This window comes from Lygodium microphyllum, chromosome 11 (genome assembly GCF_053477565.2).
Source record: "Lygodium microphyllum isolate KBCC chromosome 11, Lygodium_microphyllum_v1.1.10, whole genome shotgun sequence".
Taxonomy (NCBI): domain Eukaryota; kingdom Viridiplantae; phylum Streptophyta; class Polypodiopsida; order Schizaeales; family Lygodiaceae; genus Lygodium; species Lygodium microphyllum.
Genome location: NC_141145.1, coordinates 76,589,974 through 76,606,061, shown reverse-complemented (window position 1 = coordinate 76,606,061; position 16,088 = coordinate 76,589,974). Strand labels below are relative to the sequence as shown.

At 43.0% G+C, this 16,088-nt stretch overlaps 1 protein-coding gene and 1 pseudogene across 6 annotated transcripts in view; both read right to left on the bottom strand.

Moving 5' to 3' along the window:
* The window catches only part of LOC148028984 (uncharacterized), a 161,507-nt gene that overhangs the window by 122,251 nt on the left and 23,168 nt on the right, over positions 1-16,088 (bottom strand). For all 6 annotated transcript variants that reach the window (XR_015692358.1, XM_087687772.1, XM_087687773.1 and 3 more), the window contains 3 exons: positions 1,059-1,461; positions 719-890; positions 479-618 (listed from right to left, as the gene is read on the bottom strand). Coding sequence is in view for 5 of the 6 variants with exons in the window: in XM_087687772.1 (XP_087543898.1) it covers positions 479-618; positions 719-890; positions 1,059-1,461 (715 nt within the window). In the remaining variant the exon portion in view is untranslated. The remainder of the gene's footprint in view (positions 1-478; positions 619-718; positions 891-1,058; positions 1,462-16,088) is intronic.
* Positions 4,709-6,218, bottom strand: LOC148028985 (uncharacterized; annotated as a pseudogene).

Below are 16,088 nucleotides of genomic sequence, written 5' to 3'. Positions count from 1 at the left end.
CCATGATTGTACTCCTATAGCATTCTAAGATGCCTTCAACTAGACTTAGTTTCTTTTCAGCTTTTACATGATGATGGAGACACATGTTGTTGTTGTATATTGACTTGTCTCATAGGCTGATTTTGGCATCCAGTAGATGATAGATAACACACCTTCCTTTCTTTCTTTGTGCATGTGCGTGTGTGTCTGCTTGTCTGTCTGATTGCAGTAAGAACATCGACAAAATCCTTAACTAGCAATTCTCAAGAGCAGCCAGTGACAGCAACAAATACAGAGCAGTTCACTTAACTCTCCCCCTCTTAAGCATGGCAGTCCCACAAATTTTCATTTCTTGCTTGTGATGATAAATGCAACATACTCGTACAAAAATTAGCATTTTTTTAAATATGGACAATCAAGCAGGTAAATGAGGTCCTTGCAAAGTGCAACCAAAACACTGCATTGAAATTGTCCAGACAGAAAAGGAAGCTGTTCAAACCCAGGACTTGCGAATTTCATTACTGGTCGCAAAACAGCACATGCTAATAATTCTCGAGCTAAGCCTCTCAATAAAGGGCATTGAGCATCTTGAGGCCTTAAAAGAATCGCAACCACCCCACCCATTAGTTGCTGCAAAACCTGTGAAAAGCATGAGCAAAACACAATGTCATGTAAAAACAGTGATCATGTTATAACAGCCAACTCAAAGTGTCTCAGAAAGGGGATAGCCATCATACACCTTGCACTCAGATTCAGGTGAAGCAAGAGCTGGATGTAGCTGGTTCTTCTTCCAAAGAGCTGTTCTCAACCTATCTTCACGTTCTTCCAATGAAAGGGAGTCGAACATTTTTATTGTGGCTTTTGTATTGCGAAAGAGCTCAATATGATTTCCCACCAGATCAACAATGTCCCTGCCATTTAAAATGGAGCACCACAATGGCATTTTTAATACCCTCTGCTTCAATCAAATTCTGGACCTCCAGCCAGAAAATGGATCACAGCAATGATAGAGAAGTGGCATAAACATAATACTGTATAAACAGCATGTTGACCATTCAATCATAATCTATTCATGTTACCTTGTCAGCAGACTGACTAGGTTGATACGTTTAACCCGCTGAGCCAGTTCACCAAATATGTCGTTGATAAGCAGGCAAAGTTGCTCCGGGACATCTTGGTTAGGTGACAGTGAAGAATACCAAAGATCTGTAACAAATTCTTGTACAATACGACGGGTGAAGGAATCAACAGCTGCCTCAACAACTGGAGAATCAATTTTCCTTTTCCAGCTCAGTGATATAGGTGGAGAGCAAAGAAGCAGATCTTCTAGAGAAAGTTGATACTTTAATAAATGTGAGAGGTGAGATGGAGTGTTTGCCATCTGGACTCTCTTGTGTATCTCAAATTCAAACGAAAGATAGCGGATCACCACAAGTATAACCGTTGCAAGAGGAATGTTTAGCCATATTGAGCTGCTTGTCACTGAGAAAACAATATATGTATGTGACTGTCCATCCTTAAAAGCTAGAATGCTTCTAGGAAACCCATTAATTCACAAATACACAATGCAGAAGATGTTAAATAAGCCAATTCTTAACATCAATAATGAGACCCTAAAAGACACACATTGATGTAATGTAGTCAAGTCGGCCCTTTTTGTCTTGCAAAAAGGATATCCCATGCAAAGTCGCAAATATACTTTCTGGCATTAGAGTAATAATACAAAGGGCTGGGAACCATAGCAAGAAATGGAAGTGACACAAAAATAACCAGGCGTAAGACTGGCAACAATGGAGCTAAATGATCATTGCTGAAGCATGGACCGGTATAGAAACCATTTGGAACATATTTACAGCAGCATAACTAATTTCTAGAACAGCACACAATCCCACATGCTTCAAAGAAATGTAAGCATTGCGACACGTTCAACTCTTTCGCTAATTCTCCTCTTCATCAAGCAACTGACTTAGCTTTAACATAAAATTGACTATAGATCTCAATGCAGAACTGGATAATACAAGCGCACCATAACTTAGTCCTCTTTGGGTGTAAGAATCCATCATGACACCTGAAAGTTCAGCTACGAGATTAAACCCTTTGGCATACATTCGTATGTCACGGGGTGCCTTCTGGTTCTCAGCCACTTTATGCTGTGGCACCAGTAACAGAAGGCAGTTCTAAGCACAATCTTGTCCGCAACTTTCCTGTTTCCTCCCAACTTCCACAAAAAGCAGTTTTATTGAGGCCTCTCACCCAAAGTCACAGCTAGAAGATTCATTTGAGAGTGAATCAGTTGGCTCACTTAGGTTATTGTCTCAAGCACATAGCTGTGCGAGTGAATAATCAGCTCCATAGGTACTAGTGGCTTCATCCCCAATCATCTTAGCTTGCAAAAATAGATGTTCCTTACAGTCATGCTAGTACATGAGAAATGACATGAGGCGATCAGGAAAACTATACAAGAATGTGAAATTTAAGATACATTGAACAGCCCTTAGCATAATGCATGAAGCACATCAGTAAGGATGGTGGACAAAAGGAACTGGCTCACACAGCTCGTGCAACAATCCAAGAGCAAAAACAAGGAAGGTAGGGATGCCTATATACAGCAAGAAAGAGTGGCACAAAAGTATAGAATGCCCAAAATCAGCCAAGTAGAAGCATCCAAAAGCCTAAAATGCCCCTAAGTGTAAGAGTGCACAGCCAAAAGGAAAGTGAAAACAAAGTGCAGAGAAAAGAAAGAGACTGAAACAAGCACATTAGTATAAAGGAACAAAACTAACAAAAGACTAAATGATACAAGGCTGCAACATTCAGCGCCAACACACAGCTCAAAGCATCAATGTGGACACTAGACAGAGGGGGGAGGATGAGATAGAAAGATGAGGAGGGCTGGTTGAATGATCTGATGGATATGGTGGAGTGAAGAGTGTCGAGCTAAAAAAGATGTATTACACATTAAATCTTCATTAGCTCTTTAAAACAGCCCCAAAACTCACAGATTGCCAAAATTTGTGTCCCATTTGCTGTTTTCGTTACTGCCAGCTGACATCAGCATCCAGCCCGTCAAAGACACCTATTCAGCCTGCATTTTGCAACTGATCAAGCCAACCTGCATCAGATCTTCCACTACTTCACCCAGCTTCAATTTGTTGCAGTGCCATCGCCTTCAAGTGGCGCATGGCTGTGTTTACCAATTCCAACCCTCCAAACTGCTGCATTTTGGTTTCCATCTTGCTGCCCTTCCATTTTCAGCATCATCTCAGCTCCGATCAATCATTATAGCGCTCAGGATCCATCTCTGATGGACATCACTCTTTGACTACTCCCTTAGCCCACTCTAATGAGAGTCATCTGCTGTTGGACAGCTTTAGCTCTGAGCATGCCGCATCTTCTACACTCTTTCCTTCATTCATTCACTTTTGAGTTATCTTTCTTTTCTGCTTGTGTTTTTGTCTGAGTTATTATATTTTAGTCATGCTCATACGTTCTATGTTTTCTCCATGCAAACCCTAGCATGCCTTCACACGGTATCAAAGCCAGTGCTCTTCTAAAGAGTATCATGCTAGAAGGACTATAGAGCCATTCTTTCCTATACTACGAATAATCTTATAAGGACCATCCCATTTGGATTTGAACTTTCTTGGGAAGAGCTCACGACGGGCATCACAATATAAAACCAATTGTTCCTTAGTAAATTTATACTTCTTAGCCTGAAGGTCATGAAGCATTTTCATCTACTTTCCTACTTCCGGATGTAACAAGGCTTGTAAACAAATGTCATCAAGATGCACAAGGGAAGTGAGTGTTTTTTGCAATGCTTTCTCTTCTTCCAAAGAATGATTTAGAGCAAACCTTACTGTAGGCAGCTCAATCTCAAATGGTAAAACACGCTCTTTTCCATATACTAATTTAAAAGGGGTGTGGCATATAATTCTTTTAAATGTTATATTACAAGCTCAAATAACCACATACAACTTCTTATCCTAATCACGCTTACCTTTAGATACAATCTTAGATAAAATCCCTACAAGATGCTGCAACAGAACTTCCTAAGCACCTTTGGGTCGAGGTTGATAACACATTGATGTACGTCCTCAACCACCGTCCAACTGTGACAATTTCTCAAAAAGACTCCCTTCGAGATATTTTTTGGCACTCGGCCTGTGATTTGCCATTGTAGAGCATAGAAACATGAAACGGGGAACGGGAACAGGGAACAAGGACGGCGATGGTAACGGGAACGCCAAACCTAGGGAACGGGGACGTGGGAACGGGAACGGCATTTAAAAAATCAAAATTCATGAAAAAATTTTAATATTTCACTCATAATCCATGTGGACTCTGGAGTGTTAAAACTTAAAACCAAGGTATATAATCCACAAGGACAAATCATTTTAAGTTTTAACTTTAAGATATCATGCATTATTCTAAAACTACTCATTAGAAATTGAATTGCAACTTACAAGGCTCAAGAGGTAAGCTATTCAATTATAAATAATAAAATCCATAATACATATGCCAAAAATCATAAATGATAAAACAATGAACAATGAACTAAACTTAAAAGTCTAAGCTAAAAGAACATGCCTATGATACCATTGCCAAAAAACTTAAAAGATTACAAATATGAAATTGAAGTCTAATCTTTTGAAAGAACATGCTCATTGCCCCAAAAAAGACTACAAATATAAAGTCTAATCTCTAGACTGAAGCAAAATGCGGCATGCCAAAATAGCCCAAAGGGCAACTGCAAGACTGCAAGACTCAAGTACAAATATAATATCGGCATGGCACAACTGTCAACAACCCAAGTGTCACAGTGTCATCAATGATCATAATATCATATATAATGTAAATGTGTCATGTATCATGAGACTCGTGATAAGTAAGCTAAATCAAAGATCATGATCATGATCTGAGGCTGCTCTAGCCACTCCTGAAGTGCCAGCCTCATCATCATGTGTACCATGAATTGCTGCATCTCCCTCAACATCAGCATGTGTCTCCTCTTCTTGCTGCATATCCCACTCTGTGAATGGATCAGGCTTTGTTGTCATATTGTTACATAACATCCTCAAATTAGCACTAACGAATACTAGATCGTTTGCCCTCTCCACACCAAGACGGTTCCTCTTCTTTGAAGCAATGTGAGCGTAGGTACTCCACAATTGCTCCAAACAAGAGGAGCTAACTGACTGACTCAAAATACGGATGGCTAGTTGCTGCAACTCAGGACCATCCGAACCATAGTCCTCCCACCACAAAGCTGCCCCAATCTTACAGCGATCCTCCTGTGCATCCCCACAACTAAAAGAACCCCGAAAGGTCCTATAACATGAAAGCTGATCTCTGATCTTTCGTCTAGTGCCATGATCAGGCACTAGACGAGACAATATAAGTCTCCATGCATCCATAACCTCACTGTCATTCTCCTGACCCTTGCCCTGGAACTCAGGATCCACAACAAATGCAGCTGCATGCATGGGTGAGCTATAGGAGTTCCACCTCGTCACAACTAAATGGTGTATTTCCTCATACGCCTCATCATTTGGTGCCAACTCCTGCAACTTTTCATTCAACCTATCCATAGCCTCATATACCTTGCCAATGCAAGGTTGCATAGGATCCATAACCCTCAATAAATGTACAATGGGTGATAACATAGCATCTATCCGCTTTACATCATCCCAAAAAGTGGAGTTATTTGCTTTCTCCAAGCATAAGATACCTGTAGGAGTATCTGCCAATGTTGATGAGGTAAACTCATCACTAAGAAATAACTGCCTCAAGGCACCACTGCATTCTCTTAACCTGCCTAGCATCAAGAAGTTAAAGGCAAATCTGGTATCAGAGTATTTTAAAAGTGTCTTCTTCGACCGCAAAGAGAAGTGATGGCGAAGAAACTGGTGATTCAAAACAAAGCTAACCATTTGAGCTCCTTGCTATATGACAGGTGCAATCCATGACAGGTTACCAATATCCTTTAGTAGGTTGTTCAAGCAATGAGCCATACAATATGAAACTGTGATATGCGGATAATATCCCTGAATAATAGCACCTGCTGCCGTATTTGCAAGCTCTCCATCTGCAACAAATCCCACAACATACTCTGGGCCAATAAGCTCAACACCTGTAACCCACTCTGCTGCAAGTACATCTGCTGACTTTCCTATCCCCGATGCATCATGTGAAGATATGAAATACATTTCCCCACGAGAATAAGCAACCATACCATGAATGGATCGCTTGCGTGTATCACTCCAACCATCAGCAATCAAGAAAACTCCATTTTTAGCCCACATGTTCTTTCTAGTCACTGTTGCTTGCTCAACAAGGCGCTTTTCCTTGTCGAGCAAAGTGGTGCGTAAGGTCTCTGATGATGGAGGTACATACGAAGGGCCATACTCACCAATCTTCTTGCACATCAATTTAAAATACTCTAACCTAGTTGCACGAAATTGAATGTGGTCATGATAAAAAAAGCGTGCCACTAATGTATCCACCTCTTCCTTCTTCTTGGGATCCCAACTAGCATCAAGTGTGCTTTGTCTACGTGCAACATGTGGCGTTGTTGATGCCATGGCCAATGCAATGCCTGCCGTAGGTGTGGAGGTAGCACTTCCTGATACTGACCCTGATCTAGATACATCTGATGGGGATGGTGTCACAAAAGTTGCAGGGTCAACTGCAACACGTCGTGGTCTAGATGCAAGATAAGCTTGTTGACCTGCTACACGGTCACGAAGCTCCCTTTGCTTCTCCAAGGTCACATTTGGACAAAACTGCACCTTTGAATTTGGCTCATGTAGAAGATGAGCTCGGACCTGATTATGCATAAATATTAAAATGGAACTAGTGGCAATTGGTAGTCCATATTCTAATATTTAAGTAACTTTGAAAAATTAAAATCAATAAAATTTTGAAATACAAATGCTCAGCTCAATGGATTACCTTGTTTGCTCCACTAGTTCGCTTGTATGGGCAAAGCTTGCAAGTCCATGGTCGAGATCCTCCACCACTCAAAGGGCGGTCAGCATTTACTTCTTCCCACCATGACCAATCATCAAACCTTCTTCCTCGACCACCAACCCGACGAGCAGGGCGAGAAGATGAAGCCATTTATGATTTCAGGCTGAAAATTGAAGGTTCAAGAGTCAAGAGAAGGAAAAATTGAAGGCTGAAAATTGATAATTGAAGGCTGGAGAGAAGGGAGAAGGCTCAAGAGTCAAGACTCACTCAAGAGTCGAGAGAGAAGGGAAAGGGAGAGAAGGGAGAAGAAGAAAAAGGTTCATGGAAGAAGGAAGAAGAGAAGGAAGAAGTGAAGAGAAGGTAGAAGGAAGAAGAGAAGGTAGAAGGAAGAAGAGAAGGAAGAGAAGAAAGAGAAAGAAGAGAAATAAGAAGAAGGAAGAGAAGGAAGAGGTTGGAGGTGGGAGGAGAAAGAAGAGAAAGAAGAGAAAGAAGAGAAAGAAGAGAAAGAAGAGAAAGAAGAAGAAGGAAGAGAGGGAAGAGAAGGAAGAGAAGAAAGAAGAAGGAAGAGAAAGAAGGTGGCTGGGCCCTGGGGGCAGGATGCAGGCGGGAGCAGGATGCAGGCGGAAGCAGGACGCAGGCCAGGACTGGGCGCAGGCGGAAGCAAGTGGGAGCAGGATGCAGGCGGGAGCAGGACGCAGGCCAGGACTGGGCGCAGGCGGAAACAGAATGCGGGCAACCGGCCGTAGGTAATTTTTGCCACGTGGCGTTCCATGTCCCGTTTCAGACAGGGAACGCAGCAGGGAACGTCATTTGGAAACGCGGTCCGAGACGGATACATGCCGGGGACGGCGATTCCACGTGCCGGGGGGCCGTTCCGGCCGTTTCCTGTCACTATGTTGTAGAGTCTTCAATTATCATCCTTACACGCACACTCCTGATGATAAGATAGGAAAGCTCACCCCCCAAGTTAATCTCCTAATTTTTGTTGGCTATTCCTCTAGGGAAAAAGCCTATCGCTTGTTCAATCCTCAAACAAACAAGGTGATTTACCAAAGAGAGGTCATTTTTTATCAGAGAGAGATTGTACATAGAACTACACTAGCTTGTGAGACGATCCCTCTTCCTTCAATATTGGAGATAGTACCATCTACATAGAGTTTGCTACCCGCTCCTGACTTATCTGCAAAGTCTCCTGTACCCAAGCCTCCTCCACAAGACCTATTACCTTGCTAGTACCAACAGGCCATGTGAGATTTGGGGATCCTTCCACTGGATTCCACTTCGAAGGGCCCTAGAAGATCTGTCAGCTCATACCTAGTGTTTCATTTGCATCTGTCTTTACAGCAACTTATATAGCATGTTCTAAGTCGAAGATTCAAGAGTTGGCACGAGACTCTAAAGCATCCCCAATGGCGAGAGGCTATGGAAAAGGAGCTTGAGAGCATTGATGGAAATGAGGCTGGGACCTTGGTGAATCATCCCAACCACAAGAAAGTCATTGGGACCAAGTGGATCTTTAGTATTAAACTAAAAGCTAATGGGACTTTGGATAAATACAAGGCATGTCTTGTAAAGCAAGGTTTTCAATAAAAACATGGAATAGATTATGAGGAGACCTTTGCACCCACTATTCGATTGACATCATTATGTTTGTTGGTTGCACTAGCCACTCACCACAATTGACCGCTCTATCAAATGAATGTGAAAAATGTCTTCTTGAACGGTTATTTAAAAGAGGAAGTTTACATGGAGCAACCTCCTACATTTCCTTCTACGAACCGTAAAGACAAGTTCTTTGATTTACAGAAAGCTCTTTGTGGGCTAAAGTAAGGACCGCATTTCTAGTTCCATACGACGTATGATTTCCTTCGAACTCATGGCTACCATTCTATCCCTTATGATCTCTACATATATGTAAAAACCACTTCAGAAGGGATCAACTACATTCTTTTATGCATCAACGATTAACTCCTCACACGCTCAATTTTTGCTACCATAGCATATATAAAGGCCCAAATTTGTTTTACTAAATGACTGACCCTGCTCAATTGTCCTATTTCTTGGGGATGGATCTAGGGATAGTATTTTTGTCTCACAGCAATACACCCTTCAGTTAGTTGAGCAATATTATGTTAGAATTTGCCGATTCTTGACAATGCCCATGTAATTTGTATGATGTGGACACTTTAATAAGTGTCAATGTGGTATGTGTGTGCACCTAGTATCTTTGACATCAAAGTAGTGATACTAGGGACTAGAGTAATTTAGCCTAACTCTACTTAGTCAGTAAAGTAGTGATACTAGGGACTGGAGTAAGTTGGCCTAACTCTGGATAGTTGGTTGAAGGCTGGTAAGGTCAACCCTTGACCTAACTTAGTGTTGTACTTTCACTCTATCTTTCAATTCAACAAGTATACTCTCTTGCTTCAACTCACTCACTGTCATTGTCTCTCATTTCTCTATCCTCCATAGCTGGTGCATTTTCACATTTGGTATCAGAGCAACTCCCATGTAGATTCCATTTAGACACCGCCAACTGATGCCCCTCCGCCCAGTCCTGCTACCATCAGCCTTTGTGCATGCGAGGAATTCATGTGCTATTGCTGCCTTCGAATCACCTCCATAGCCTGAATTCCTGCAGCCCCTACTGCCTCACAGCACCGCTCTCCCCACCAGCTCAGCCAGTGCGCAATCCAGCCAGTGATGCCTTGCAGCACTCAGTTCACTAGAGGCGCCACCCACCCTGTTCCATTCTGCACCCACCCAACTTGTTCCACTGCGCACAATCGACCAGAGGCACCGCCCGCCTAGCCTAGAGCACCTGCAACGTCTCAAAGGGCCACCTCCTGCACCTTCATCCAACCTGCTACGCTCACCAGCGAATGGCCACAGCTCCACCTTCCTACATAGTGCTTGTCTGCCCATCCACCACTGCCCTGCACCTGTCACAGCATCAACGTTGCGCCCCACCACCTAAGCCTTATGCTGCCCTCCTGCCTATGACGCTTCCCCTGCTAATTGCATCGCCCACCTGTGGCCACCCTCTCTGCCCCTACACTGTCCAGCAAGCACCACTACTGCCCGTACTGCTCTGCCTCTTCCCTGTCAATGCCGACTGCGCCTATCACAACCGCTGATCTGCATCTCAACGCCTACTCAGCCAACTGAGCCACCACTAAGCCAGCTTGAGGTCCCGAACACTACGCGCTTCTCAAGGTACCCAAAATTTGGGGTTTTTGCTCGATTCAACTTTCAATGTGCAAATCGACACCCGTCAATCCAACACTGCACAATTTCTTCTTGATTTGTGCAAGAAATTTGGGGCTAGACCATGCATCATGAGGCAGATTCCAATAGTTGGTCACTATTGGCATGTGTCTCGAGGTGACATTTCTATAGAAATTTGGACTGTAAGATATAAATATTTCTTCGATTTCTTTGAAATTTTGTGAAGAAATTTGAGGCTTTCGACTGACACGCATTCCAAGGCAAATAACAAGTGGTACAACAACATTAAATTGCAGTGACAGTTAGATTTGGCAGTAAATTTTGGGGATTTTTAGTAAAATTTGGTGAGACTCAACATTAAATTGCTGTAAATTATTTTTGTTTGGGCACGCATTTCGAGGCAAGTGTGGTACAATAGTGCATCGCTGTAATTTGCAGGCTGAGTGCTGATTTGTGCAACACTAGGCATATTTGGCAAGAATTGTGACCGTTTGGTATTTGCATTCTAATCCCGTGAGGATTTTTGGTACTCAGCAGAGTGCATTCTATACTTCGGCATTGAAGTATTTGTCTACTAATTCTTGTGCTTCAGCATGGAAGCTTAAGGGCATAATGCTCAAAGCAGCATCCTTGGTGTCCTCACTCAAGAGGACAAGCCTGATGGCACAAAATACTTGTTGTGGAGTTTTTGTTGGGATAAAGGCCCCTTTGACCTCTGTGTAAAGTACACGCACATTATTTAGCTATACATGTGAATGCACCCTTACGTGCCCTAAGTATAAATACATTTTATTCTTTGTGTACCAACACATTTGTTGGTACACTCATATCGAATCATACTTTCACTCTTCTCTCTCTCTCACTAGCCATCACACTCTCACGCTCACTCCTCGAACTTCTGCACATCCACAGCTAAGCTCCAACAACTGGTATTAGAGCACAGAGTGCACGCTTCCCAAGATCTGATGGGATCAACTGACGGAGCTGACGACCAACAGACAATTGGAGTTCTTGGCAACCAGCGTGTCGAGCAGCAGGAGGTAGGCGAGCTGCAATCCAAGCGTGCAGGTCGAGCGACCAGCTGAACGACGAGGCAGTGGCAAGCAAACAGTCCAGGCGCAGGACGGGGCAAACCAAGAGTGGACCTGTCAACGAGCAAACGGCAGGGGACCAGACAACTAGCAGACATGACCAATGGGGAGAGGTGACTAGGCCAGCGTAACCACCACCAAGCGTGCGCCGCGTGACGGATGCAGCAGCCGACGGGAGCCACGTAGCTAAACAGGCGCCGTCAATCCTGACAGGTCAACGGACCCGTTATTCCGTGGTTTTTTTTTTTCAAAACCATTATTTTCTTCAAAATCTTTTTTTGAAACTCCTTCCTCTAACTGGAGGTCACACGTTGGAGGCATAGATCTCAAATTTGTGCAAATTTGAGCCCAGAAAATTGGGGCTTTTCTTGGATTTTGATATTGTCCATACTTGACAGTGACATTCAGGTCAAAAATTGCAAACATTGCGTGTGGTGACCTCAATTAAATTGGGGATTTTGCCAAATTTTGTCAGGATTTTTCTCCTTTGAGTAAAATTTCTTGACATTGGATCTCGGAAATTCGGGCCTTTTTCATGTATTGGTAAACTTTTGCTCAGCTGAGTTAGATTGACTGACATTTATGCTTTTGAACCTCAAATTTCGGGGATTTATGCAGAATTTGGTAAATTTCTGCATTTTTGCCGGTGTGGTGATTGGTTCATGTACAAACAGCAAAGATTTATTTCTGTTTGAGGAAGAACAACAGTGTGTTTGCTGGTTCACCTTGTGCTTCTGCAGTTCAAGGGCAATTGCTCTTGTATTCGTGATAAGATGGCTGCAACTTCTTCCAGTTCAGACATCAAGAGTTTGATGGAAATCAAACATTTTGATGGTCATGGCTTTGACCTTTGGAAAGACCGTATGAAGGGCATATTGTTCCTAATGGATTGTGAGGATGCTTTGCAGGAAGATAAACCCGCACTAATGTCTGATGCAGATTGGGCCAGAGTCAACAAAAAAGTTGTGGCTTACATTAAGATGGGTGTCACTGATGACATCTTGACAAACATTAAGGGTTTAGATATAGGTTATGCAATATGGGAGAAGCTGAAAACTACCTATGAGATCACCACACTTGTTAATCAGGTGCATTTAATGCACAAGTTGGTGAACATGCAACTGGATGAGTCAAAGCCTGCAGCTGAGCACTTGAGCGCATTTACAAGCATTTTAAATCAGCTCAAGGATGCAAATTTGGACTTTGACAATAAGTTGAGGGTGATCTTTTTCATCATGACACTGCCTGATCCTTGGGAGACCTTGGTGGTTTCTCTCAGCAAAAACCCCAATCTCTCATATGATGGGATGAGGGGTTCAATCTTGAATGAAGAAATTAGACGTATGTCTAGTGGAGAAGGTAGCAACTCAACTCATAATGTAAGAGGCAGGGCTGAAAAGAAAAATGCGAATGCAAGACAGAGAAACATGAGCAAGAGCAAAGGAAAGGAAAAGAGTGACATTACTTGCTATCACTGTGGTCGAAGGGCCACAAGAAACCTGATTGCCGGTATTACAAGAAGAAACAAGAGAGAAAGAAGAATGCAGGAGATTAAAAGAAGAAGGATAAGACAAATGCATCTAAGGCAGCCAAAGGCAAGGAAAAGGCCAATGTGGCCTCTAGTGTGGTCATAGAGGAGCTTTCAAATACAGAGCCTGATGTATTATATGCAATTGATTATGATGCCCTTGTATGTTGCAGGATATGCAAATTACCAAGGCAAATGTGATTGATGCACTTTTGTTAGTTGATGATGGTGTCACTCAGACTTGAATTGTAGACTCTAGTGTCTCTTTCCATGTAACTCCTTGTTTGGAGTGTTTTGCTATGTTCAATGCAGGCAGTTATGGAAAGGTGTATCTTGGAAATAGCCATGCTTGCAACATTGATGGGATTGGCACTATACACTTGTCTTTAGACAATAGGCAAGAGCTTGTGTTGAAAGGTGTCAAATATGTGCCTGGCATTAAAAAGAGTTTACTATCTGTTGGTCAACTTGACTTGCATGGTTACACCACACTGTTTGGGGGTGGATTGTGGAAAGTGAAAAAGGGTTCCATCCTGATTGCAAAAGGAACCAAGAAGGGCACTTTGCATTGTTTGCACTGTAAAGCCTTGAATGGCAAGTTTCTTGCAGTTGCTGAAATTTACAGCCACTTAGAGTTATGGCATAAGAGATTGTTGGGATGTAAAGGTCCTTTATTCACCTCCGTGTATTTTACACGTGTATTGTTATGTTGTACATGTGAACGCACCCTTACGGGCCCCAAGTATAAATACATTTTATTCTTTGTGTACCAACACATTGTTGGTACACCCAAATCTGTTCGTCACTCTTACTCTCACTCTCACTCACCTGTTCACTTCCTCTGCTGCAAATCTTCACGCATCCGCTACCCCCGTGCTCCAACAACTGGTATCAGAGCTGAGGTTAAGGTGCTCGCGCTCCTCGAAGTCCGCGTGAGACATCACCAGCTCTTCGCTCGCGAGAAATCAGTAAGTCGTCACTCATACAGGTCAAGTCGTCACTGTTTCCAGGCACGTGTATGTGCTGGACAGTCAGGCGACAGTGTTGCAGGTCACGTTTTGTGCAAGCGACAGCCTGATAGACAGGCGACAGGTCGTTTTTGACCTGGCAGGCAGGGACAGGTTGTTTTTTTATCAGGCGGCAGTCAAAGAGGTCACGAGCAGCCAGGACATGTCGTTTTTGACCAGGCAGGCAGTCACGAACAGGTCACGAGCAGCCAGACGCAGGCTGCACAGGTCAACGCTGGTCACAAAAACTGCAGCGACAGGCTGCGTGGCACCAGGCGCAGGCTGCACAGTCACGCAATGCAGTTTCGGCACGTTTTCTGAGCAGGTGACAGCTCACGCAAGGCTGCGTTGCATCTGACGGGCAGCGCGACAGTCAACGGCTGCAGCTCGACACATTTTTTCTTCCAGAAATTTTTACATTTTTCTAAGGTTTACTGCAAGCAACCGTTTGGCCACTGACGGGAGTTCGCGCGCGCAAGCACAGTTCTCAGATTTGGTCAAATTTGAACCTGGAAATTTGGGGCTTTTCCCAGATTTGATGCTGTTTATGCTTGACAATGACATCTGTGTCAGAAATTGCAGACATTGTGCGCATGACCTCAATTAATTTGGGGATTTTTCAAAATTTGTTGGAATTTTGCTCATCCGAGTAAAATTTCTTGGCATTGGACCAAGGAAAATTGGGGCTTTTCATGTATTGATGCAATTTTGCTCAGCTAAGGACCTGGAAATTTGGGATTTTGTGCAGAATTTGATAAATTTCTGCATTATTTGCCTGTGCAGTGGCTGGTTTATGTCAAAACAGCAGAGGATTATTGCTGGTTATGCAAGGACAGCAGTGTATTTGCTGATTTAGCTTGTGCTCTTGCAGTTCAGTGCTTTTACACTTGTACTTGTGAAAAATGGCTGCAACTTCTTCTAGTTCTGACATTAAAAGTTTGATGGAAATCAAGCGATTTGATGGTCAGGGCTTTGATCTTTGGAAAGATCGTATGCAGGGCATACTATTCTTAAAGGATTGTGAGGATGCTTGGCAAATGGATAAACCCACACAAATGTCTGAGGTGGATTGGGCCAAAGTCAATAAAAGGGCTGTGGCTTATATAAAGATGGGTGTCACTGATGACATTTTGACAGACATTAAGGGTTTAGACACTGGTCATGCAATATGGGAGAAGTTGAAGACTACCTATGAGATCACCACACCTGTCAATCAGGTGCATTTAATACGTAAGTTGGTGAATATGCGGCTGGATGAGTCCAAGCCTGCAGCTAAGCACTTGAGTGCATTTACTGGCATTTTAAATTAGCTCAAGGATGCAAGTTTGGATTTTGATGATAAGTTGAGGGCGATCTTTTTCATCATGACATTGCCTGACTCTTGGGAGACTTTGGTTGTTTCTCTCAGCAATAACCCCAATCTCACATATGATGGTGTGAGGGGTTCGATCTTGAATGAAGAAATTAGACGTAAGTCTAGTGGAGAAGGCAGCAACTCAGCTTATAATGTTAGAGGCAGGGCTGAAAAGAAAAATGCAAATGCTGGACAGAGAAGCAGGAGCAAAAGCAAAGGAAAAGAAAAGAGTGATGTTACATGCTATCAGTGTGGTCGGAAGGGCCATAAGAAGCCTGATTGCAGGTATTACAAGAAGGAACAAGAGAGAAAGAAGAATGCAGGAGACAAAAAGAAGAAAGAGGAAAAGACAGATGCATCTGAGGCAGGTAAAGGCAAGGAAAAGGCCAATGTGGCCTCTAGTGTTGTCATAAAGTTGCTCTCAGATGCAGAGGCTGATGTAATATGTGCAGTGGATTATGATACCCTTGTATGTCACATGCAGGATATGCAGATCACCAAGGCTGATGTGATTGATGCACTTTTGTCAGTTGATGATTGTGTCACTCAGACTTGGATTGTAGACTCTGGTGCCTCTTTCCATGTGACTCCATGCTTGGAGTGTTTTGCTACTTTTGATGCAGGCTGTTATGGCAAGGTTTACCTTGGAAATAATCATGCTTGCAGCATTGATGGGATTGGCACCATACACTTGTCTTTGGATAATGGGCAAGAACTTGTGTTGAAAGATGTCAGATATGTGCCTGGCATCAAGAAGAGTTTACTATCTGTTGGAGCTTGACTTGCATGGTTACACCACACTGTTTGGTGGTGGTTTATGGAAATTAAAAAGGGGTTCCATGCTGATTGCTAAAGGAACCAAGAAGGGCACTTTGTATTGTCTGCACTGTAAAGCCTTGAATGGCAAGTTTCTTGCAATTGCTGAAATT